Source organism: Tursiops truncatus, chromosome 8, assembly GCF_011762595.2.
Source record: "Tursiops truncatus isolate mTurTru1 chromosome 8, mTurTru1.mat.Y, whole genome shotgun sequence".
Classification (NCBI taxonomy): domain Eukaryota; kingdom Metazoa; phylum Chordata; class Mammalia; order Artiodactyla; family Delphinidae; genus Tursiops; species Tursiops truncatus.
In genome coordinates this window covers 99,136,790-99,160,588 of record NC_047041.1, presented here as the reverse complement: position 1 = coordinate 99,160,588, position 23,799 = coordinate 99,136,790, and the positions used below count along the sequence as shown (strand labels likewise).

Genomic DNA, 23,799 nt, shown 5'->3' with positions numbered 1-23,799 from the left:
TTACTTGAAAGAAACATTTATTGTCCAACAGCTCCACAGTTAAGGCCCTTCCTTCCCTGGACGGGGGCCCAGCTGCCTCCCGCAGACACCCACCCGCTCTGGGCTCTGGGCTCCCATATTCTCCTTATGGGTTACCGTGTAACCCTCTTCCTGGCTGTAAGGGGCTGCCGGCCGCGGCAGCAGGTGCAGAGCGGGCTTCACTGATTTAAGAGTCAGAGACATGGTTGATTTCGATGCGTTCTGTGGGGCATTTGCTAGCATTTGTTTTTCTGGACAACTGTGCTCTAAAATAATAGTATTTAGATGAAATGAAGGTCAGAACAGGAACCCCCTCGCGGTTCCAAAATTTCTGAGTAGATTGATTTGATTCAGGGTGGAGATGAGTTTTCTCCCCTTTGGGCTGAAAGCGGTGGACAGTGTGTGGTTTGCTGCCCTCCTGTGGCAGAGAAGGGATAAAAGGCTGTCGTTCCCCTTCAGATGCTATGGTGAGCCTACGTTTGTTGGACAGTTAGGGAGCTGCCCCCTGGCAACGTGGGGGGCGGGAGAGACCCACGGTGGTCTCCACATACGGGATCCCAGGCTAGTGGAGTGACCGTTCACTGAACCGAGGTCCGAGGGCAACAACACGCGCCTGGGCTCACACAGAGGGGCTGGGGACCCTTCCCTAAGTGGGCTGCCTGACCAAAGAGGGCAGGTGGCCCGAGCTGAGGCCCCAGCGGCCCCTGGTGACTAGATCCACTTCCCTCGTGAACAGAATCGAGAAGCGCAAAACCAGCCTCTGCTCCCCGCTCCTCCCTTCTCCCTTCTCCACTCGGGGATGGTTACTTCTGCAAAAGTCTCTCCCTTCCCAACCCCTAATGTAGTCCTGCTCTGCCTCCTGTCAGGGGCCGAACTGTGTCCCCTCAGAATCCCTATGTTGAAGCCCTAAGCCCCAGGTATTTGGTGACAGGGCCTTTGAAGAGGTGAACATGAGGCCGTTAGGTGGCCCTGATCCCATGTGACTGGTGTCCTTAGAAGAGGAGGAGATTTGGCCACAGACTCTATAAAGAACAGGCTGCGCGCAAGCCAGAGAGAGCGACCTCAGGAGAAGCTACCCTGCTGACACCTGCACCTGGGGCTTCCCGCCTCTGGAACGTCTGTCGTGTGAGCCACCGCATGTGCAGCCCTAGCAAACGAATACACCTGCTAACAAAGTACTTATTTCTAAAGGACGATTGCTGCATCTGAGGTGTTCAAGGGTGGAACCACATGGACTCCCTCCTGGGCCACACGTCCTCTATTTGTCCAGAGGGTCTGGAGATAAACACTGAGCAGCTGTCCTTCGTTTTCATTTAATCTTCATAGTGACCTATTCTATAGATGACAACATTCTCAGAAGTTAACCTGCCCGGGGTCACCCAGGTCGTGGGGAGAAGCAGGATCCAGTCTGCCTCCAAGCGCCACCTCTCTCTCCCTCTCTCGGGCTCAGGGCAGCTGACACGGGCACGGGGAAGGTCAGGGGACAGGGGCCCGGACGGCGTGACTGTCTCGCGCCATGGGCGGCCAGCGCGAGAAGCTGGACCCATAGGCCGTGCTGATTCCTGCAGTGGTGGTTTGGCTTCTTCCTTAACCCATCCCGAAAAAACTCAATTCCTCCGAAAACTCTCGAGTGTTCTCCATGAGGCGGGCAGTCTTATCACACCCACACACCACGCTTAGGCTGAAAGCTCTGTTTAACGAGTTTACCTGTCTGAACTGACAGACCAAGGGAGTTCGTGTACATTCTGGTCAACAGTGACTCCTAAACACGCTGTTATTCTTTCAAAATACATCTTATTAGTGGCGCATGGAATTTAAAGTGAAGCAAGTTCTTTCCAGAGAGAAGGTAAAGCCCTGACAGACTAACACATTGAGCAGATGTGTCACAGCGAAAATACCATTTCCAGGGTAAAGAGGTTAACAGGAATGCTCTCCACCAAGGAGATGCCTTTCTTCACCGTGCTGACCACAGTGTACACTTGGTTCAGCTGGGGGAACCCACAGCACTGGACAGTCATGGACGCCATGAAGTCGGGGTCATCTCGACACTGACTGGCCCTTCCCTGTCATAGCAGAGGCGGAGAGGTCACGACCCCCATCGCTCGTGATGGGGACCCGGGGGTCTGGGAGGCGGAGGATGGCTGGGGGGAAACACGAGGTGAGCAGGCTCGTGTGTGAGGCTGAGAAAACCCTCAGACTTGGAGGGCCTCCAGAGTCTCCATGATGACCCTTCATCAGCAGATTAGAGCCAGGGGTTACCAGAGGGTCCTTAAAGCATCTGGAAACACGCCTATGTTAGTAAGTCAGAGAAGATCTGCACTTTCTTAAAAAAAAATCAGTTTCTTGGGGCTTCCCTGGTGGCGCAGTGGTCGAGAGTCCGCCTGCGCGATGCAGGGGACACGGGTTCGTGCCCCGGTCCGGGAAGATCCCACATGCCGCTGAGCGGCTGGGCCCGTGAGCCATGGCCGCTGAGCCTGCGCGTCAGGAGCCTGTGCTCCGCAACGGGAAAGGCCACAGCAGTGAGAGGCCCGCGTACCGCAAAAAAAAAAAAAAAAAAAAATCAGTTTTTCTCTCAGAGATTCTTTTACCTAACGTTCTTCTGGCTCAGAACGAGCTCTGCAATGTTCACGTGCCTCGCCAATCCGTTAGCTCTGCTGCCCTGCCTCCCCTTCACTGTCCCCCCACCTCATCCCAGCACTGGGTCCTGCCCCAGAGCGCTGCTCTCCTCCGGGCCCCCCGCACCCTCGCGCCTACAGCCTCTGTCACTGCAGTGGGTCCCCCAATTCCAAAAGGCACTCCCTGTACTGAGGCTGTTTCTGTCCTGTTAAGATCATGCTGTTTCTTCTTTCTAACCTCAGATGATGGGGAGTATTCACGAGGAAGGCTCAGCGAGTTTGTCATCTTCACTAGTCTTATTTGATCCTAACATGGGCATGTCACACATCACTTCGGAATCTGTCCCCAACCAAACACTGATCAAGGCAACAAAACGAGTGACAGACTGCAGAATTTTCCATTTCTACATCTAACTGATTGAGCTAAGTCTTAGCTTCTAGAATACAGCTTCCGGGGACTTAGGGCAGGTCAGTGATGCTGGTGTCACCAAGATCAATTCCAGAGTACAGCTTGCCGTCCTTTGCGGCCCCCCAGGGCATGGATGTGGAGGTCCACTTCACCGCCCAGTCTCCTGCTTTGTTGACCAAGATGACACCACCTACACCTTTGACCTTTGACTTCATATAACCCAACGATGCGTCAGCGGCCTCTTCTAACGTCTTTCCTGAAAACAATGAGAGGTTGAGAAACAACACAAGTTAGTGAAAGGAATCTGGTGGGAAAATTATTTACAGTATGAAAAACCGAAGCGTCTTAACAAAGAGTCTTAGTAAGTGATTTCTATTTCAATGTCTCAAACAAGGACTCTCACCCTACAAGGCCCTCCCTGCACTGGATGAAGCTGCCTTTTCTCCCACACGCAGGCTCAGAGTCTCTCTACCGCCCCCAGGAGGCAGGAGGCAACCAGTATTGCAAATGCTCTTCTTTCCTGACCCTAACAGAAGGGGCGTTAACCTGAAAGCAACGTCTGCAGCAAACAAGAAAGGGTTTCCCAACCCTCTCCGTCGATTTATAAACAGCTCCTATCCCCTCACAGTCAGACGGCACGGCCTTGTTCCACGTACCCTGTTCCACGTGGAAGAGGGTGAGTCTGGCCAGATTCACCTTCAGGATGCTCTCTCCGTGCCCTGTTGTTGAAACGGCTCCAATATCATTGTCAGCATAACCTCCAGATCCTGCTCAAGGAAGGGAATTGTTTCTAACTGAGAGGCAACCGTCAAGAAATTCAAACACTTATTACAAGTCTAACGCTACATAAATGTTAAACGCCAAGGTGCACTGGTGAGCGCCGTGTCAATAATACCCTGAGATGGGGATGGAGGGCATGTCGGGGAGGCAGGCCTAGCCTTCCCAGGGCAGCGACACCAGGGCAGCCCCTCCTCTGCCCCCAGCACATCCACCCAGCGCACAGGGTAAGACATATACACCCCTCCACTCCCCCCACCACCGGGAATTAAGTCAATGTGCTCCGAGGTTAACGCGAAGAACACTTTGACGTGCAATATCTTGTAGCGGTGGTGCGTCACTCCAGTACTGGTGTGTCCACTACTGTTAGGTAAAACATGCCACTCAGATCTAACAACTGCAAACTTAAATTCTCAGCTTTCTTAGTTTGCTCATTGGAGCCCATGCCTGGGAAAAGGTTTCGTGTACTTAACCCTTTGGGAATAGTCTGCAGCTCCTGAAACGGATTAGAGAGAAGACAGAGGCACCGGGGGTGCTGCGGCGGCTTCAGTACCCCAGCTCCACCTCCCTCCCAAGTCCTCCACGCCCCCCCCCCCCCAAAACACAGCATCTAGGAAACAGGTGCCTGCTGGACACGCCACCTTCTGCACGTGCCCTGGGCGACCCCCTCCAACCCACCGCCACTCCCAGAAATTCTAAAGCTGCCACCAGGAGGAGGAGGAAATGAAGGAAGAAAGAAGTGGGTGTGGGGGTGAGGCGAAGACCAGAGAAAGAGGACGAGAGGACGGGGGAGGGCAGGGGCAGGGGCAGTGATCATCCGTCCATCCCACCTATACATGGCGTGTCCCCGACGCGGCCCAGCATCTTGTTGACGACGCCCCCCGTGGAGGTCGCGTAAGCCACATTTCCTCGGCAGTCCACGGCAACGGCACCCACGGTCCCCAGGTTTCTGCCAAAAAACCAACAAAGAGTGGCTGAAGATGAGAGACACTCCCACAGGTGACAGGGTAGCTTAATACACTTCGATATTAACGGCACATGGGACACACTTTGATTCCAGCATTCCCCACTCACGGAAACGGCAAAGAGAGCCTGTTTGCATTACATTCTACATGTCAGTTAGACTGCTGGACATACCTTTAGCCCTCAGCTCTAAGGGTCCATCCAATCCCAGCACCACCATTTTCTAGCTGGGTGATTGAGTTAAGTTTTATCGTGCCTCATTTTTCCCATCTGTAAAATGGGGATACAAATAACTGGGTGCATCTCAGACTTCCGTGTGCATCAGCACCCCTTGGATCCTCAGCACCTCCATCCAGAGACCCCCGAGTTGGCAGGTGCAGGATGGGACCCAACACCGTGTACTTCTGACAACCACCCGGGTGACGCTGCTGCCGCCTGTCCGCACACCCCTCTGCCCGTTTCATGGGGCCTGCTATGAAGGTGAAATAAGTTGACTTTTTCTCTAACGTTTTATTATAAATTTGCAAGTAACAAACGTTGAAGCAATTGTACGCTAACAGCCGTGTACCCACCACCCCGGTTCTACAGTGAACTATCTCAGGCACTGGTCTAAATGCTGGGACGCAGCAGAAAACTAAATGGTCAAAGTACCTTCTCCCACGGAGCTTGCATTTGGGGCACAGGGTGACAGAGCAATAAAGAATGTCAGGCTTTACTGAACAGCAGTAAACTACAGCCCATAGCAGCACGTGGGACACGTGATGGTGGAGACGTGCTGCTTTCTAAGGGCCTCTCTGAAGGACTGAGGGTAAGCCATGCTGATTGCTGGGGAAGAACATTCCTGAAGCAGGACATGCTTGCCAAGTTCAAGGAACTTCAAGGAGGCCACTGTGGTTGGAGAGAATAAAGCCAGGGAGAGTGTGCAGCAGGGTCAGAGGGACGGCCAGCAGGCAGACCATGAGGCTTTGACAAGTGGGGTGACTGTACATCCTGGTTTCCCAGGACCGTCCTGACTTATGCCTGTTGTCCTGGCTTAATGAATAGTGCCCCTTTCACTCTCAAAACTAAGTTCCAGTTTGAATACTGAATCACATGGTCATCCTACTTACAGGCCCTCGGAAGGGCGTTTAGTCTGAGTGAGGTGGGAAGATGCTGGAGAGTTTGAACCGAGAAGTGTCACGAGATGAGTTAAGTTTAAAAAATAACCATTCTTACCGCCATGCCCATCACCGGCACGGCTAACATGAAACAGACACGGTATCAAGTATGGGCACAGAGGTGCGGGGACCACGACCCTCACTCACTGCTGCTGGGCATGTGGACTGGCAAGGCCACTTTGGGAGGCCACCTACGGGGTCTCCTAAAGCCGACTCAGCCATTTTATCCCCACACTTCTGTCCAACAGAAACGTGGAGGTAAGTTCACCATGAAAGTGTACAGAATGTTCACAGCAGCACTACTTGTAATAACAGCAAACTGCAAAAGACACAAACATCTGCCCAAGTAAATAACCTGTGACACACTATGCTTCAGTGAAGGTGGACTCTGCTACACACGAGACAGATCTCAGAAACATAAGAAGAGGCACCCCAAAAAGCACGGACTACACAACCCCACTCAGATAAAGTTCCAAGACAGGCACCACTAGCCCTCGGTGCTGGAAGCCGGGCAGGCGGTTTCCTTGCGGGGAGGGCAGTGACGGAGGGGGGTGTGTGTCGGGCTGTGTGCTGATTACATGTGTGTCCACCCTGTGGAAGCGCATCCAGGGCTCCAGGTAGGATCTATGCACCCGGAATGTGTGCTATACTTCTACAGAGTCATCTTAGGGAAACCGTTCTGGCCATTGTGTGTGGACTGAGGGAGATGAGAGAGGAAACAGAGACCCCTTAAGAGGCTGGAGAGGCAGTGGTTTGTGTCGGGGTGTTTCCAGAGGAGAGGGTGGGAAGGAGGCTGGACCTGGGACATTTTGAAGGCAGAGCTGACAGAATTTGCAGGTGGACCGGATGTGAGAGAGAGAAATCTAAGGCAGAAACTGAAAGGATGCAAGAAACACTTATTGAAAGGTGGAAGACTGGGAAGACCTTTTTTGCTTTGTGGTGTGTGTGGAGTGGGGTTGGGTGGGGAAACAAGTTTAGTTTTGGACAAAAGCTTGAGGTATCTGTTGGGCAATCACATGGAGAGGCTAAATTGTAGCTAGAGATGTAGCCTGGCATTCAAAGGACTAGAAAGAGAAAGCTGGTATCCTATTAGAAGGAAACGGGAACCCTATCTCCTATCACTCACAAAAGCCAACCCAGATAGCTAAGGACCTAAATACAAAACACAAAATTCTTCAAGGAAATCTAGGCAGCTGTATGTCTCAGGGCGGGGATGGCTCCTAAGCTTCTGGTCTTACAAACTACACAAGAAGAGGGAGAGTACTACTGATCACAAAAAACGTTCAAATGGCAAAAATACCATAAGCAAAGTAAAAGCAAATAAAAACAACAGATTCGGGAATTTTGTTTTGAGCAGAGAAGACAGCCTTAAGATTGATAAGAAGAGGACAAAACAACTAAAGAGAAAAAATGATCACAGGACAAAAATAGGCAAATTCCTGGAAAAGAATGACCCATAAACAAATGCAAAGTATCCAAGCTGGCGGTTGTCAGGGAGGAGCAACGGCAGTGACGCGAGCCCCTCCCGCCACATAAGGAGAGAGGTACCCTGTCACTGCTGGTGGCAGCCCCCCAACACGTACAAGGAAGGGGTTGAGGCAAAAATACAAAGGCAAATGGAGGCCCACACACATGTAATATTTAGAAATAATAAAGATGTTCTATCCTCTTACCGTGATAAATGTATCTTGAGAAATACTGTGAAGCTATGGTTTTCACTTGACTGGAAGCTGACAAACTACCAATGATGACAATCTATTAACATGCACATTTGTATCCTTTGTTGATCAGCTGGTGATGGCTGGATGAGTGGGGCAAAAGACCACACACAGACACATATACAGTCATAAATTATTATGTATTTATTCCATAAAATTAATTTTCATTGCCTTCATCTCAAGGGGCATTGATCACGTTCTTATGATCAACATTTCCATGTAACATGCATTCTACTGACAATGTGACAAATAACACAACTTTTCTTTTCTTTTCTTCTTTTGCGGTACGCGGGCCTCTCACCGTTGCGGCCTCTCCCGTTGCGGAGCACAGGCTCCGGACGCGCAGGCTCAGCGGCCATGGCTCACGGGCGCAGCCGCTCCGCGGCATGTGGGATCCTCCCGGACCGGGGCACAAACCCGTGGCCCCTGCATCGGCAGGCGGACTCTCAACCACTGCGCCACCAGGGGAGCCCAACACAACTTTTCTTGAGCGATGTAGTTCTTAGGAAGTTTTTAATTAATTTTAACTTGGAGAAGCTTCACTCTGCTGAGGCAGTAACGTTGGAACTATATATAAAACTCCTAAAGCAATACTTAGATTTGGAAATGAATCTTGATTTTTACATTACCACACTCAAATGTTACATGGGGTTACGTTTGATAAATTGTTATCACAGAAGATTTTACTAAATATTTTAATTTGATCATTTAAATCACAACCCCTTACTATAGTCATTTTTGTCATCTCTTAAGCAGTGTTTAAATCAATGCAGAGTATCTTAAATTCTTCTTTCAAATTTCATTGCTGGTATATTACAAAGAAAATGGAAAACAGCAGTATGTTGCTCGATTTTGTTCAAATCTCTCTACAAATGATACTTATACTTCGATTTATAATGAACAGAAAAACAGCCTTTAAAGAAACTGGTTTCAGGATCAGCTGTACATGAATGTTCTCCTTCAAGTTAGGCAAATCTTTTTGTTTCCTTTGTTTCGATTTCCTTATATTTTCTGCGGATGTCACTTTTCTTGCATATTTCCCATGCACTTTTGGCTTTGTTTCTCTAAATTAAAAAAAAACATTTTTAATCCTTTAAAAAATGTTAATAGCCAAACTTAGATTTTTTTTTTAAAGCTTCTGTTAAGCTTATCAATGGAGAGGAATAGTTCAGACTAAGTAACTGTAGATAGTGCAAATTCAAAATTAATTTCACTTTCTGTCAAAGTCCGTGATTTGTTCTTTAAGGAACATCTGCGATTTTTGCTGAACTCTTCTTATCTAAATTCGATTTCATTACTTCAACAGCATTTAGCTGGAATTCCCTCCACATCTCTCTGAGGTCTGTTATAAGGTCAGATGTGAGTCTGATTAAGCTCTTCCACCTTCGGCCACATCTAGAGTATCTTGCAGTGGACCCTCTACTGTCTCACAGCATCGTCAGTATTGGTGCAGCTGAGGGCACGTCTCCTAGAAACAAACTCACGGTGAGCTGGTCGTGTCACACAGGATACTTCTGGACTCTTGGCCAAAGTTCGTGCTTACATACCTTTTATTTACCTACCATGTCAGCTCCATTATCACGGGCTTCCCTTTTAAATGTTAGTTTTTCAACATGTTTTCTGATCATGGTCCACTCTAGCTGAACTGAGTTTTTTAAACTTCATTATGATTTCATGTCTTGCTTTATTACCCATTAAACTAACCTATTTGAATTCTCTCTCCTAGATACTTATCATTAGGTTTTTTTCCTAATTACGTTTTGGCATTTTATCAAAACTTGAAATAATTTTTATTAACCCTAGAAATTCCCCATTGTTTTCCGTAAACGTTGTGCCGATGGGGTCATGAAAAGTACCATTACACTTGTCCAAATAGTATTATTCTTTCAAGAACATTACATCTATGTTTTCTATCTGTGTCTTTTCTGGTTATCAACTGTTTATTGTTTATTCAGTCTTTTCCCAGCGCTTCTAATAATTGCATGTGTCCTTTTTTGGTGTATGGTTACACCAAATTGCTTGATGATTAGCAATTAAATCTTCCTTTAGTAAAGAACATGAAGTTGTCGGGATTTCATCTGAATTGCTCAAGTTGTGGATTTGGTGAGAATACTATTCCTACTAATTTTCATTGTTTTGATAAGTAATTCAATCTTCATTGAACAAAGAAGCTGTAATGTTCTCTTTGTGAATTTTATGCGGGTCATCCTGGAAGAAGACTGCTTACTTTTTTTTTTTTCCTCTAATTTTTATTCATTTATTTATTTTTTGGCTGCACTGGGTCTTTGTTGCTGCTCGTGGGCTTTCTTAGTTGCAGCGAGCAGGGCTTCTCTTCATTTCGGTGCGCAGGCTTCTCATTGTGGTGGCTTCTCTCGGTCTGGAGCACAGGCTCTAGGCGCATGGGCTTTGGTAGTTGTGGCACGCGGGTTCAGCAGGTGTGGCTCGCGGGCTCTAGAGCTCAGGCTCAGTAGTTGTGGCGCATGGGCTTAGTTGCTCCGCGGCATGTGGGATCTTCCCGAACCACGGATTGAACCTGTGTCCCCTGCGTTGGCAGGTGGATTCTTTACCACTGAGCCACCGGGAAAGTCTAAGAGTGCTTACTTTTAAAGCAGACTGTTTCTTTGAAGATCTTTTACTTCTTTTCCTCCTTTTAGCTTTTTTTTCTTTTGTGAATTCCACTTTAGTATTCTTTTTCTATCAAAATCTTGACTTGTACACATTTTCAGTAATCTAGGAATTAGAAAGTGAAATGTAACTATACTGAGAGTGTACAAAATTAGCATATATTTTCATCAAAGTTAAGGGCAAATCCCCCCAAAAAGAATAAAAGTAATTTGCAGATATAATTTCAAAAGTTAGTTTTTTCCTAAAATTTACAAAATTATTAATATTAAAGTCTAAACATCAACTAAAATTAATGAATATAACATTTTAAATAAAAATTACTTAAAAATTTCAACATTTAAAAAAATTTAACTCAACCTTAAGTATTTTTGTAAGAATAAAACCATCCATGAGTCTAATATTCAGTGTCCATTTAGTTGCCAGCATAAAAAATTGGTTCCTCATGCAGGTTCTGTCTATACCTGTGATGTCCAATACAGCAGCCACTGTCTGCATGTGGCTGAGCACTGGAAATGCAGGCAGTCTACAGTGAGACACGCGGTCAGTGTAAAATACACGGCAGATTTGGAAGATCTAGCATGAAAAGATGTAAAGTATCTCATAAATAAATTCTTACATTGATTACATGTTGAAGTGATAATATTTGGGGTATATTGGGTTAAATATATTATTAATTTCACTCATTTCTTCTTACGTTTCTTTAATGTGGCTACTAGAAAATGTTAAATTACATATATGGCTCTCAGGTTTCTATTGGACAGTGCTGGTCTAGACCTACATATCTACAAATTTAGGAGTAACAGGAATCAGCCCTCATGTGCGAGTCTTGCAGATATCGTACTAATTCATGAATAACTCTAGAACCACAAACTGAAACATGCGGAAAGAAAAAGGACACTGTGCACTACTGGGAAACAACACTTCGTTATGCAAGAATTTGTTTGACAAATTACTGTCTTTTTCTCTTACCTAAGTCCTTCTGCTGTTCAAGTCTTCCCCACACTCCAAAACAGGGCCCAGTTCTGATGTCAGCAGTGGCATATTCCACAAACCTTTTGACTCAGGTGGTCTTTACTTCCGAGACATAGAGCAAGAGATGCAGAGAAGCACTTCCCTGGGGGCTGAATGGTATTTGGCACAAGAGTGGATGGTGAGGGCTATGGGTAATGCTGTGTCACTGCTGAGTGACAGAGATGCCCCATGGATCTGCAATAAAGCAACTGTTTTGTGTAACTGTGATATGAGGGTCATCTAAAGTGCAGGGCCCAGGGCAGGAGCCCCTCTTGCTTATATCGAAGAGCAGTACTGGCTGGTGGAGATGTGTGTTGTTGCAGAATTTTTGGAAAGCAATGTGGCAACATCTATTAAAATGTACATGAACCACTGATAAAGCAACCCCATTCCTGTGACTTTAGCCTACAGACACAACAGCATACTCAGTAAAGATTATCAACAGCTACCAACATATGGCCAATCTTGTAACCTGGGGACACACTAGAATTACCTGGGGAACTTTTTTCTAATGGACTTGCCTGGCCTCTCCACCTCAGCTCTACTCGATTAGATTTTTTTTTTTTGGCCACGCCATGCGTCATGCGGGATCTTAGTTCCTCAACCAGGGATCGAACCCACGCCCCCTGCAGTGGAAGCCTGGAGTCTTAACCGCTGGACCACGCGGGAAGTCCCTAAATTAGATTCTGTAGGGAAGGGGCTCAGACATGTAGATTTTGAAAAAGCTCCCTAAGTGATACGAAAGTATACCTCTGGTTAAACATCACAAATCTAAAAGGGTATGTGGAGTTAATAGATTACATTCCATTATAAACTTCCAGGCCACATTCAAATTTTATTTTTCAAATTTTGCTTTAAATTAAGGTCCTTTTATTTGGTATTTTTGAATTGGTAACACAGAAAACCATAATTCAGAACACATGATGAATTCACTTATAAGGGCTGTACTGATTTCTCGGCCCCGTGAAAGGGCGCCTAAGTAAGTTCATAGGGTGGTCTACATCACAGAGAACCTGTGCAGTGTACCGAAGATAGCAAACTGATCAAGAAGTATGCAGGTAATTAATACCTTTACACACGGCATTCATCTATTAAATCATGCTGGAGAAGGAACTCTTAGCTGAATTTGAGTTACTATTCATAGGAGTAATAAGTGAGGTTAAATTTCAGAGTCAAAAGAGCAGTTTTTCCATTACTTAGTGTGAACTATTTTGTACAAAAACTGAAACGACCAAGTGATATTTGACTTATTTAAGAAACGTGGATAACCAGACACGAGTCCCACTTTCACATCTGAATAACTCGCAAAAATGTGAGCCACAGATGATACTTACTTTTGGTAGTCTGATTTCTGAAGCTTTTCGTTTTCCAGACGTTTTTTGTTTCTTTCTGTAACCAGCTGTTCTCCAGGAATTGTTGGAATCCCACTGGCTGCTGCAAATTTTGCTGCACCTTGGTCAGTCAGAAAGCAGTGGGGTGTCTTGAGCCAGAAAGAAATGGGAAAACAGTTAGTTTTGTGAAAAAGTTAAAATCTTTTCAACTGTTCCTACTGTGTGAAAATCATTATTCTCTCTGGGTACAAAGCCTCAAAAATGCAAATTCCACTGGCTTGCTTTTCTGAATGATGAAAAAAGCCGAGCTCTCCGAGTTTTTGTATTTTCAGAAAAACCTAGATGATGGAATATTACTAGGAATTCAACTTACATATGATCTTACATTTAGAGAATTTAATCCATTTTTATTTCATACATGCTATTTATTTATCTACATATCTATGTATGTAGGTATATATTTATTTGCTGCACCACACAGCTTGCAGGATCTTAGTTTCCCAACCAGGGATCAAACCTGGGCCCCCTGCAGTGGAAGCGTGGAGTCCTAACCACTGGATCGCCAGGGAATTCCCCCATACATGCTATTTAAACAGTTGGTCTGTTCAGTGTGTATGTGTTGTGTTACATGTGTTGAAAGCAGGCTGAAGAAAATACAGGAAGATAACAGGAAAACATGAAGATAATGTGAAATGTAATCACTGGTTAAGTGATCATGAGTCAAATTACATCAACTGAGTCAGAATCTTGGTTTCCTTGAGAAACTTAAATAACATTGTTTTTGTTCTTTCATACAATTTCAGGAGAACAGTGATCTCGAGTATTTCCCTACAAGTCAGAACCCTTTTAGTCACTGAAGTGCAGCAGTGACAATTCCTTAGGAAAAGGGTGCTTTAGTCCCACGTACCTTTTCCATAACAAGGCGCGCAACTTTAATGGGATTTGCGACACAGCGGACTGCAGACACCGCTCCTGCAGACAGGTCTTTCCCATTCATGATACTTGCATCCATTTCAACTTCACCATCTTCGTTCAAGACAGATCCACAACCTAAAATCAAAAAGAAGCCGAAAAGCAAGAATTAAGAATTTGGAAATGGCTTCAGAGTTTCCCCTAAGCTGCCTACTTTAATTCATCCTCGACTCCATTGTCAAAGGAACATTTTTAAAAACACAGATCTGACTTGATACCCCATGACCTACACAGTAAACGGTATGAAGCCCTTCCTGATCTGGCCTCTGACTTACTTTTCCAGCTTCATCTCTTCTCCTTGGCAACATTTTACTGAAATATTAGGTTTCCCTGAATGTACCATTAGCTCTCATTACTCTGTTCTCTTTACCACTAGCAACTTTTCTCCAACTTTCTCTGCCTACATAATACTTGTAAGCCTAGCTATTCTTAAACTCTATGTGACTCAGTTTCCTCAGAGGGATAAGAACAAACCTCAAGAATACTTAAAGGAGTATAAAAATATCCAGCAACTAACAAGTGTTTGGTATCTAATAAGAAATTACCAGGCTCAGAAAGAAACAGGAAAATATGACCCATAATGAGGAAGAACAAAAACAAAAAATCAATTAATAGCAACAGACTCAGAAATGACATAAATGATAGAATTATTAGACAAAAATGTTAAAACGGCTGTCAGGGCTTCCCTGGTGGCGCAGTGGTTGAGAGTCCGCCTGCCGATGCAGGGGACATGGGTTCGTGCCCTGGTCCGGGAAGATCCCACATGCCACGGAGCGGCTGGGCCCGTGAGCCATGGCCATTGAGCCTGCGCGTCCAGAGCCTGTGCTCCGCAATGGGAGGGGCCACAACAGTGAGAGGCCCGCTTGCCACACACACACACACACACACACACACACACACACACACACGGCTGTCATATGTCCCAGAACATGGAAGAAAATATGAAAAGGACCCAGAGAGAACTTCTAGAGATGAAAAAAGAAGTCTGAAACGAAAACTACACTGGAAAGGATTAACACCAAATTAGACACTGCACAAAAGAGGAATGAACTTGAAGACACAGCAAACAAAAAGACTGAAAAATAATTGAACAGAGTTTATCACTGAGCTCAGGGACAGTTTCAAGCAGCCAGTATATGTGTAATTGGAGTCCCCAAAAGGAGAGGTGAGATAGAGGGACAAAAAAAATATTTAAGGAAATGATGAATTTTCAAATTTGGTGAATCCTATAAATTCACAGATCCGAAAAGCACAACAAACTCCAAGAAAAAGAAACATGAACAAAACTACACTCAGGCACATTTAGTGCTAATGAGAAAGAGAAAATCTTAAAAGCAGCCAGAGAAAGACACATTAGGTACAGAGGAAAAAAGAAAAATGATAGCATACTTGTTGTCATAATCAATGCAAACCAGAAGACAGAGGAGCAAGATCTTTGAAGCCCTCAAAGAAAAAAAAAAAACTGTCAAGTTGGAATTCTACACCCAGTGAAAGCATCTTTCAAAAACCCAAAACAAAGACGTTTATAGACATAACAGAAGTTAAAAAAAAGTCATCAATAGCAGATGTGCAATATAAGAAATGTTAAAGGAAGTCTTTCAGGCAGAAGGAAAATGATAGCAAAGAGCAATCAGGATTCCCCCAAAGAATGAACACTGGATATGGCTAATATGTGGATAAACAGAAATACCTTTTCCCTTTATTTTTACAATATCTTTAAAATATAACTGTTTAAAGGAAAAATAATAACAACGCATTAGGCAACTTATACACATAAGTAAAACATATGACAACAGTAGTACAAAGGCTACGAAAGGGGAAACAGGTGTATGCTGTAAAAGGTTCTTACATTATGCATGAAGTGTGATATTACTTAAGGTAGACGGTGACAAGTCAGAGATATATACTATAAACCCTAAAACAACCTTTAAAAAAAGAAGTCGAGCTACTAGGCCAACAAAGGAGATAACATGGAATTATGAACATTCAATTATTCCAAAAGAAGGCAGAAAATAGCAGAAAAAGAGGAAACAGGGAACAATGAATAGACTGGACAAATAGAAAACAAACAGCAAGATGACAAAGTTATGCCTAACCATATCAATGATCACATTAAATGTAAATGGTCTAAACACCCCAATAAAAAGCAGAGATTGTCAGGACTTCCCTGGTGGTCCAGTGGTAAAGAATCTGCCTTACAACGCAGGGGACGCAGTTCGATCACTGGTCAGGGAACTAAGATCCCTGAGAAGAGAAAACCCACACGACACAACTAGAGAGAAGCCTGCACACCACGACGACGAGCCCGCGTGCTGCAACGAAAGATCCTGCATGCCTCAGTGAAGATCCTGAGTGCCGCAACTAAGACCCGATGCAGCCAAAAATAAATAACAAAATAAATAAATAAAAAATAAATAAATCTTAAAAAAGGCAGAGATTGTCAAATTGTACAAAAAGATAGGACACAATTACATGCTGCCAATAAAAAAAAAATCCACTTTAAATATAAAGATGCAAATAGGTTAAAAGTAAAAATGGACAAATTATACCGTGCCAAAATGAATCAAATGAAAACTGGAGGCAAAGTATACTTCCCAATAAGGAACATTAAATAATAATAAGGACATTAAGTAATGATATAGGGGTCAGTTCACCAAGAAGACGACAATCTATATTGTAAACAACAGTTTCAAAATACATGAAGCAAACACTGACAGAACTCAAAGGAGAGAGAGACGAATCCAGTTACAATGAAAGACTTCAATACTCCTCTCTCATTAATCAGAAATGGACAATCAAGATACAGAAGGTATGAACATTACCAATGAACTTGACCTTATTGAGATTTATAGATCTTTCCATCCAACAAAAGCAGAGTACATAGTCTTTTTAAGTGCAAATGGCCAAGGTAGAACACATTCTGAGCCAAAAACCAAACCTTACGAAGTTTAAAAGAATACAAATCACACAAAATATGTCCTCTGATCATAACAGAATTAAACTAAAAATCATTAACAGAGAGGTATTTAGAAAATCCACAAATATTTAGAAATTAAGCATCACACTTCTGACTAACCCATGATTCAGTGAGGAAGTCACAAGGAAAATGAGAACACATTTTGAACAGAATGAAAATTAAGGCAACCTGTAAAAACATGTAAAAATCAAAGCAGTGCTAGAGTAAAATTTTAAACATTAAATGCTTGTATTAGAAAAGAATAGTCTCAAATTAATGATCTAACAGGAAAAGAACAGTAAATTATTTCCAAAGCAAGCTGAATGAATAAAGGAAACAATAAAGGTAAGTCAATGAAATTCAGAACAGAAAAAGAGCAAAAGAAAAAACAGAAAATGGGACTTCCCTGGTGGCACAGTGGTTAAGAATCTGCCTGCCAATGCAGAGGACGTGGATTCGATCCCTGGTCCGGGAAGATCCCACATACCGCGGAGCAACTAAGCCTGTGTACCACAGCTACTGAGCCTGTGCTCTAGAGCCTGCGAGCCACAACTACTGAGCCCATGTGCTGCAACTACTGAAGCCCAAGTGCCTAGAGCCCATGCTCTGCAACAAGAGAAGCCACCACAATGAAAAGCCTGCGTACTGCAACAAAGAGTAGCCCCTGCTTGCTGCAACTAGAGAAAGCCCGTGCAGCAACAAAGACCCAACGCAGCCGCAAACAAACAAATAAATAAATAAGAAAAGAAAAAAACAGAAAAGTTCACCAAATCCACTTCCCGAAACTAAAACTAGTTCTTTGAAAAGAACAATAAACTTGATAAACTCTAGACTGACGAAGAAAAAAAAGACACATTACAAAAATCAGGAATGAAAGAGGGGACCTCTCTACAGACCATACAGACATCAAAAGCATAACACAGAAATGTTGCAAATTCAGCAACTTAAACCAAATAGAAACATTTCTTGAAGGACAACTGACAAAACTCACTCAAAGAAGAAATAGATAACCTGAATAGTGCCATGCCTATTAAAGAATTTCATTTCTTAAAAACTTTCCATCAAAACAAACAAAAAAACCAATCTACCAAATATTTACAAAGAAATAATAGCAACCTTATACAAACTTCGAGAAAAACAGAAGAGGAGGGAACACTTGCCAATTCATCATATGAAGCCAGCATCACCTTCATTTCAAAACCAGACAGATGTTATAAGAAAATAAAACTATAGACCCGTATCTCTCATGAACATTGATGCAAAATCCTCAAGAAAACACCATCAAATCAAACCCAGCATTCACATATGTAAAAAATAACATGTCACAACAAAGTGGTGTTAATCCCAGAGAAGAAAACCTGGTTCAAAATTCAAAAATCAATCAATCAATATTCACCATATCAACAGACAAAAGAAAAACCACATGGTCATTCAATAGATACAGCAAAAGGATTTGATAAAACTCAACATGCACAGATGATTAAAAATCTCAAAAAACTAAGAATAAGGAACTTCTCAACCTGGTAAAGGGCACCTATAAAACCCTACCACCAACATCATACTTAACGGTGAAAGACAGTGCCTTCCCCCTAACACTGGGAAAAATGCAAGAATTTCTGCTCTAACCACTCCTATTCAATATAATATTGGATGGCCCAGCCAATGTTAGAAAAGAAAGAAAAGGCATAAAGTTTGGAAAAGAAGAAATAAAATGGTCTCTATTTGCAGTTGACATTACTAGAAGTTACAGTAAGCAAGACAGTGTGATGTTGGTGAAAGAATTTGACAGATAGATCAATGGAGCAGAATAGAAAGCCCAAAACAGATCCACATAAATATATAAACTGATCTTTGACAAAGGAGGTGTGATACTTTGATTTATCATAATTACATATTTTGGTCTTCATCCAGGTACGGTTCACAGCTGCCAAACCCTTTGGAATTTCCTAAGGGATTAGAACAATGGGAGCATCTTTTGTTGTAATGTTTGGTCTTTTGCCCTCAGTTCCTGAAACCACTTCAGATCCATACAGGTGACCTGGGTGTCCTGTTACTCATAACAAGCAGTTTTCAACCAAAACCAAATTTATGTTAATGAGGTAACTTTTGAAAACCCCCTAAAGGTGGGGGGCTGGTTGCCACCGGAACCAACCAGGATTAAAGGGCTGGAACTTTTAGTCCCACCCCCTGATTTCTGGGGAGGGGAGGACTGGAGATTGAATCAATCACCAACTGCCAAGGATTTAATCGATGATGCCTATGTAATGAAGCCACATTTTGTGTAAGTGTTGAAGAGCACAGAACAGAGGCAAGGGGACAGAACAATTACTAAATACCTGCTGACTAACTGGTTAAGATTTCCTGAAATTCTTTTCTCTGACAGATGTCAGGTAGGTGGTGTAATTCCCTAGAAGCGTCTTAATCCCTAGATCTTAGGTTTTCTACTTCAAAATAAAGAGGAAATGAGTGTCTTCCAGCAAGTTACTTAAACTTTTTGTGCCTTAGTTTTCTCATCTGAGAAATGAGCGTGATAATAATTACACCGAACTCATAGGACTATGGTGCAGATTAAATGAGTTAATCATGCAAGTTTCTTAGACCACTGTTTGGTACATAGTAGACACTCGTGGTGGCTATGATGATTATTACTCTAAAAAAGGACTGATTTGCGTGAAAGAAGCCAAACACAAAAGAATACACTCTTTGTGACTGCATTTATATGAAATTCTAGAGAATGCAAATTTATGACAAAAACAGACCAGTGGATGCCTGGTGCTGGGGCTGGGAGGGGGGATTAACTGCAAAGTGGCAGGAAGGAATGTTTGGGGGTGATGGAAATTTATTTTTTAATTTATTTTTATTTATTTATTTTTTGCAGTACGCGGGCCTCTCACTGTTGTGGTCTCTCCCGTTGCGGGGCACAGGCTCTGGACGCGCAGGCCCGGCGGCCATGGCTCACGGGCCCAGCCGTTCCACGACACGTGGGATCTTCCCGGACCGGGGCACGAACCCGTGTGCCCCGCATCGGCAGGCGGACTCTCAACCACTGAGCCACCAGGGAAGCCCCCGGGTGATGGAAATTTTAACATCTTGGCTGTAGTGTGGTTACACAGGTATGTACATTTTTCAAAACTTAAAATGGGTACAGTTTATGGTACGCAGTAAAGAAAGGGCATGTGTGGGACTGGGGATCAGAGTGGCAAGCTGCCTTTGAGAAGGCAGAAGCGCTAGTGCAGCACATTACGGCTCTGGGCGTCTCCCAAGCAGGGCTACCGTTTGAGTTAGATGTGTCTGTGACTCTGGTAGGTATAGGGCAGGCGCTGTGGCAGAGAAAACAGAAGGGGAGAGTGCTCCTGGGATTTGGTCTCAGCTCTGGAAGGGGGCAGGAACCCCACGTACTTCCCCTAGAGCAACAGCTCCTAGCAGCGGTGTACACAGAGCTCCAGGTGGAGCCTCTCAGGAGGGATGAACTGCAGCGGCCAGCGGGCTGAACTCAGAGCCCTTTGGCTGGTTACTACTCCTGGTCCCTGGCCGTTAACCCCTTGCACTGACAGCTGGGCTGTTCTAAAGACATTAACCCTATGGCTCTGACAACAGGAAGCTGAAGGGTGGATGATTAACGAGTGGGCCTTTGTGGGGTCAGGATGTGTGGAGGTGACATTTGGGTTTGCCTGCAAGAGCCTGAGGCAATCCTCACTGTCGTCCATGTCCTGGCTCATAAGGCACTGACACCCCCTGGCCATCAGGGAGCTGATGCCCTAGCTTGGGTTCAATCCCTAGCAACTGACCCTTCAGTAGATACAGCAGATTGGATGCACGGAAAGAGTGGCCACCACAGAGCTCGGGTGGGATGGCCTATTGCCACAGATGTCGGGTTGCCCTTGAAACACAGTGACTGGGTTAATGCGATCACAGCATGTCCTGTGTGTCCTAAACAGTGCCCGTGGCAACTGCCAAAGGAGTCTGAGGCCACCCACCAGAGCTCCTAACTGGTCAGGGATTGGCAAACTGACTCTACTGGCCTCCTCCCTCTGAGAGAGGGCTCTAACGTTCCCTGGTTTGTGTGGTCTCCACATCTGGCTTAACCCAAGCTTTCCCCTGTCCCCATGCAAACCAGGCCGCCACTGTTAGGGGATTAGAGAAGCTAAGTACCATGTAGGGGTCCCTCATCAAATAGATAGTGACTGGGGCCACATTTCAAAGACTGTGGATTGGGACATGCAAGACTGGGCAAGGGAACATGGCACTGAAGGCAGGTTCTATCTCCTCTGTAACCCACAAGCAGCAGGGCTGAGAGAAAGGAAAAATGGAATGTGAAAGCAGTGCCTTAACTTATCAACAGATAAAGCCACTGTGGCTGGGTGTACTAACGTGCCGTCCAAGGCTTTCACACATCTGAATGATCAACGAGTAGGGCTGTCGCCCCATATCCCAGACTGGGGACCCCTACGGAAGCACCGATGCCAAAAAGGTACGTCAGGAAACAGCCGCTGCCCTGACTTTCACCATGGATCAACGTGCTACGGTGCCGAGAACACCAAACTGCATCATACCTGGGAAAGGAGATTATCTACTGGAATTTGCACTGGGACACTCTAACAGGATGGGTGAGGGGGAACTACTCAGTCTCCACTGGGTTCCTGTTGTCCTGCCACAAGCTGGGCCTGTTGAAATGCATTATACCTGGAATGGAATGCGCACCACTGGAAAAGAGCAGGTGAGGGTTCTGGTCTCATGTATCCTGCCACCAGTCCATCTCCTCAAGCCTGACAGCACTACCTCCCCTGGCTAACGTGTATGGTATATAAAACCAGATCAAATTCCTAAGGCTGCTGACCTCCCTCTCCTCAAGGCCAGGTGGGCATGTTCTGTTTCCCACTGGCATGATCTTTTCGCTGCTGTCTTTGAGCCCTCCGTTGGCCTGCAGCACATGACAGCACACAGAGCGTCCTACTAAACGCACTCACCAAGCCTTGAATGACAGCCGACAAAGCCTGTTCTTCCAGCACACTGACATGTCTCTAATGAGACAAGCTCTCCTCCAAAACAGAAAGACCTTGGCCATTATCACTGCCTTGCAAAGAGGCTCCTAGACCATTATCCAAACAGGATGTTGTGTGCTCACACCCGATGGGTCTGTTAATGTGTTGCCTCTATTCAATCACAGGACACAAGTGAACGCTCTGGAGTGATCTGGCTCCCCGCCTAGGGGACTTAGTAACAGTGGTCTGAATCATGAGGCTCTCAGTGGAGAAAGGTATCCGTGATCTGGGGAATTATTGTCTTAACCCGTGTTTTCTTCTGTATGTGCCTGATGCTGTGGCATCTGCCTGCAATGCAGCCAGACGGCCGCCAAATGAGCCACCCGTTATTGCCCGCTCAGGGCACGCTGCGGAAGAGAAAGTGTGTGAGACTGTAAGAGCCGGTCACGAGGGGTGGAGCGCTGGGGCAATCGGAGTCCCCTCACCCCTTCCTCTTTCCTTGGAGTGTGCTCTCCGCTTGTCTTCTTGCACCAGAAGCTGCCCAGGACACAGCCTTGAGATGTGGTGTTGAGACCATCTGGACGGTATATGTGACTGAGCCCAGATAAGGCCACTATATAAACTTTTAAGATTCTGGTGGGCATGGACAGGGGTCTATTTATCCTGCAAGGCAAGCCTCTTGTGTAAGTTCCCATGCTTATTAAACCTGCCACCTACCACTCTGGAGAGATCTGCCTTTTCCTGTGGTCTCTCCCTGCCCTCCCTGTATGGGGGACCGATTCAAATTACACCCTGAAGCTCCCAAGGTTGCCACCCAACAGTAGTCTACCCTTTTCCCCCACAAAAAGATGTAATTAAAAAAAGCCTCTTGGGGCTTCCCTGGTGGCGCAGTGGTTGAGAGTCCGCCTGCCGATGCAGGGGACGCGGGTTTGTGCCCAGGTCCGGGAAGATCCCACATGCCGCGAAGCGGCTGGGCCCGTGAGCCATGGCCGCTGAGCCTGCGCGTCCGGAGCCTGTGCTCTGCAACGGGAGAGGCCACAACAGTGAGAGGCCCGCATACCGCAAAAAAACCCACAAAAAACCAAAAAAAGCCTCTTGGTATGTGAATTCTAGAAAGCAGATTAAAGAAAAAAGGGGGAATAATGAATTTTAAAATTCTTTAGAGCAACTTGGTCAACAGGTAAAGAGAGAAAAACTAAATCTTTTCAGCATATTAGATTTTAGCATAAAGGTGAAGAGACTCACTGACACTTTAGAGAGGTTCTATTTATCTGGGGGTAGAAGCTTAACCTGGTTTAGCATCAGTTACCAGTTGCAGTGCAAATTTACCTGCGTTGAACTCGGGATCATCTTCCAGGACGGTCACGGCTCCTTCCACAGCGTCAACTGCGCTCCCTCCCTCCTTGAGGATGTTGTAACCCACGGTGGCGGCTTTGACAATGCCCTGGCGTACCCGCTCCTTGCGGTCCTTGGAGATATTGCTGCCTCCGCCACCGTGGACCACGACGACGGCGGGGTTCATGGCGACGGATTCTAGGGATCAGAAGACGAAAGCGTCCTTTCAAGCGGGTCCAAGAGAACCGCACGGGGCTTAAGTCTCCCGTTGGGGACAAGGTCCAGTTTCTACGCAGGGAGGGGAAAGCCCTCAGAGTTTACAGCCTCAGGCAAATTCCTGAGACCCAGGGAGTACGGAGGACAGACGCGGCTGGGTTTGAACTTTGGAAGTAAAGCCCAGAGCGCCCGCCTCCGGCCCGGGGCACCTGCTGACTTCGAGGGGGCGGTGGGATGCTCTGCACCCCAGAGCCCGCGCCCCCTCCTCGCCCACTGACATCGGGCTTCCGTTTCCCTGGGGAACCCCGGTTCCTGTCTCGTGCTGGGCCCCCGGCCGGCATGGCATCTGGGGTCGCAGCTCCAGCCTTCCTCCCCGGCCCCACGTCGGGCCTCGGTTTCCCTGGGACTTGTTCCCGGCTCCCACCCCCACCGCGGGGCCAAGGGCGGCCTGAGGGCTGGATCTCGCCAGTGCCCTCCCGCCTCCAGTCCCCGGCACCGGGGAGTGTGCCTTTCGGGGACTCGGGTGGCGACTCCCTCAGGGCCGTCGACTTACCGAGGACGCCGCAGGAGGCGGACGCCGGGGCTTCGGGCTTGGCCGAGCCTCCCGGTCGGCCTCGGAACCTGCACAGTCCACTCTCTCCAGTCGAAGCCGCTCTGGAAACCGCTGTGCCCGCAACCTCTCTGCCAGCAACGGCTCCGCGCCTGCGCACGAGG

General features: G+C 45.9%; 1 protein-coding gene across 3 annotated transcripts; it reads right to left on the bottom strand.

Annotated features, from left to right (window-relative positions):
• Positions 1-23,799, bottom strand: ASRGL1 (asparaginase and isoaspartyl peptidase 1). 3 transcript variants are annotated; one of them, XM_004330883.4, is made up of 7 exons: positions 23,639-23,799; positions 22,864-23,067; positions 13,532-13,674; positions 12,628-12,773; positions 4,650-4,768; positions 3,699-3,809; positions 1-3,298 (listed from the first exon to the last, which is right to left on the bottom strand). In XM_004330883.4, exons 2-7 carry the CDS (start codon positions 23,054-23,056, stop codon positions 3,093-3,095), a joined length of 918 nt encoding a protein of 305 aa, XP_004330931.1. In that variant the 5' UTR covers positions 23,057-23,067; positions 23,639-23,799; the 3' UTR covers positions 1-3,092. The 3 variants fall into 3 exon arrangements, with proteins under 3 accessions (XP_004330931.1, XP_073665169.1, XP_073665168.1); XM_073809068.1 differs by lacking the exon at positions 23,639-23,799 and adding an exon at positions 18,444-18,498 and having other exon boundaries at positions 22,864-23,018; XM_073809067.1 differs by lacking the exon at positions 3,699-3,809.

Excerpts from the sequence above, each read along its gene's own strand:
- ASRGL1 (XM_004330883.4), bottom strand. The coding sequence starts at position 23,056 with ATGAACCCCGCCGTCGTCGTGGTCCACGGTGGCGGAGGCAGCAATATC. Across the intron at positions 3,810-4,649 it reads CGGGGACACGCCATGTATAG|GATCTGGAGGTTATGCTGAC; the intron begins GTGGGATGGACG and ends TTCCTTGAGCAG. Across the intron at positions 3,299-3,698 it reads CCTCTTCCACGTGGAACAGG|GAAAGACGTTAGAAGAGGCC; the intron begins GTACGTGGAACA and ends CATTGTTTTCAG.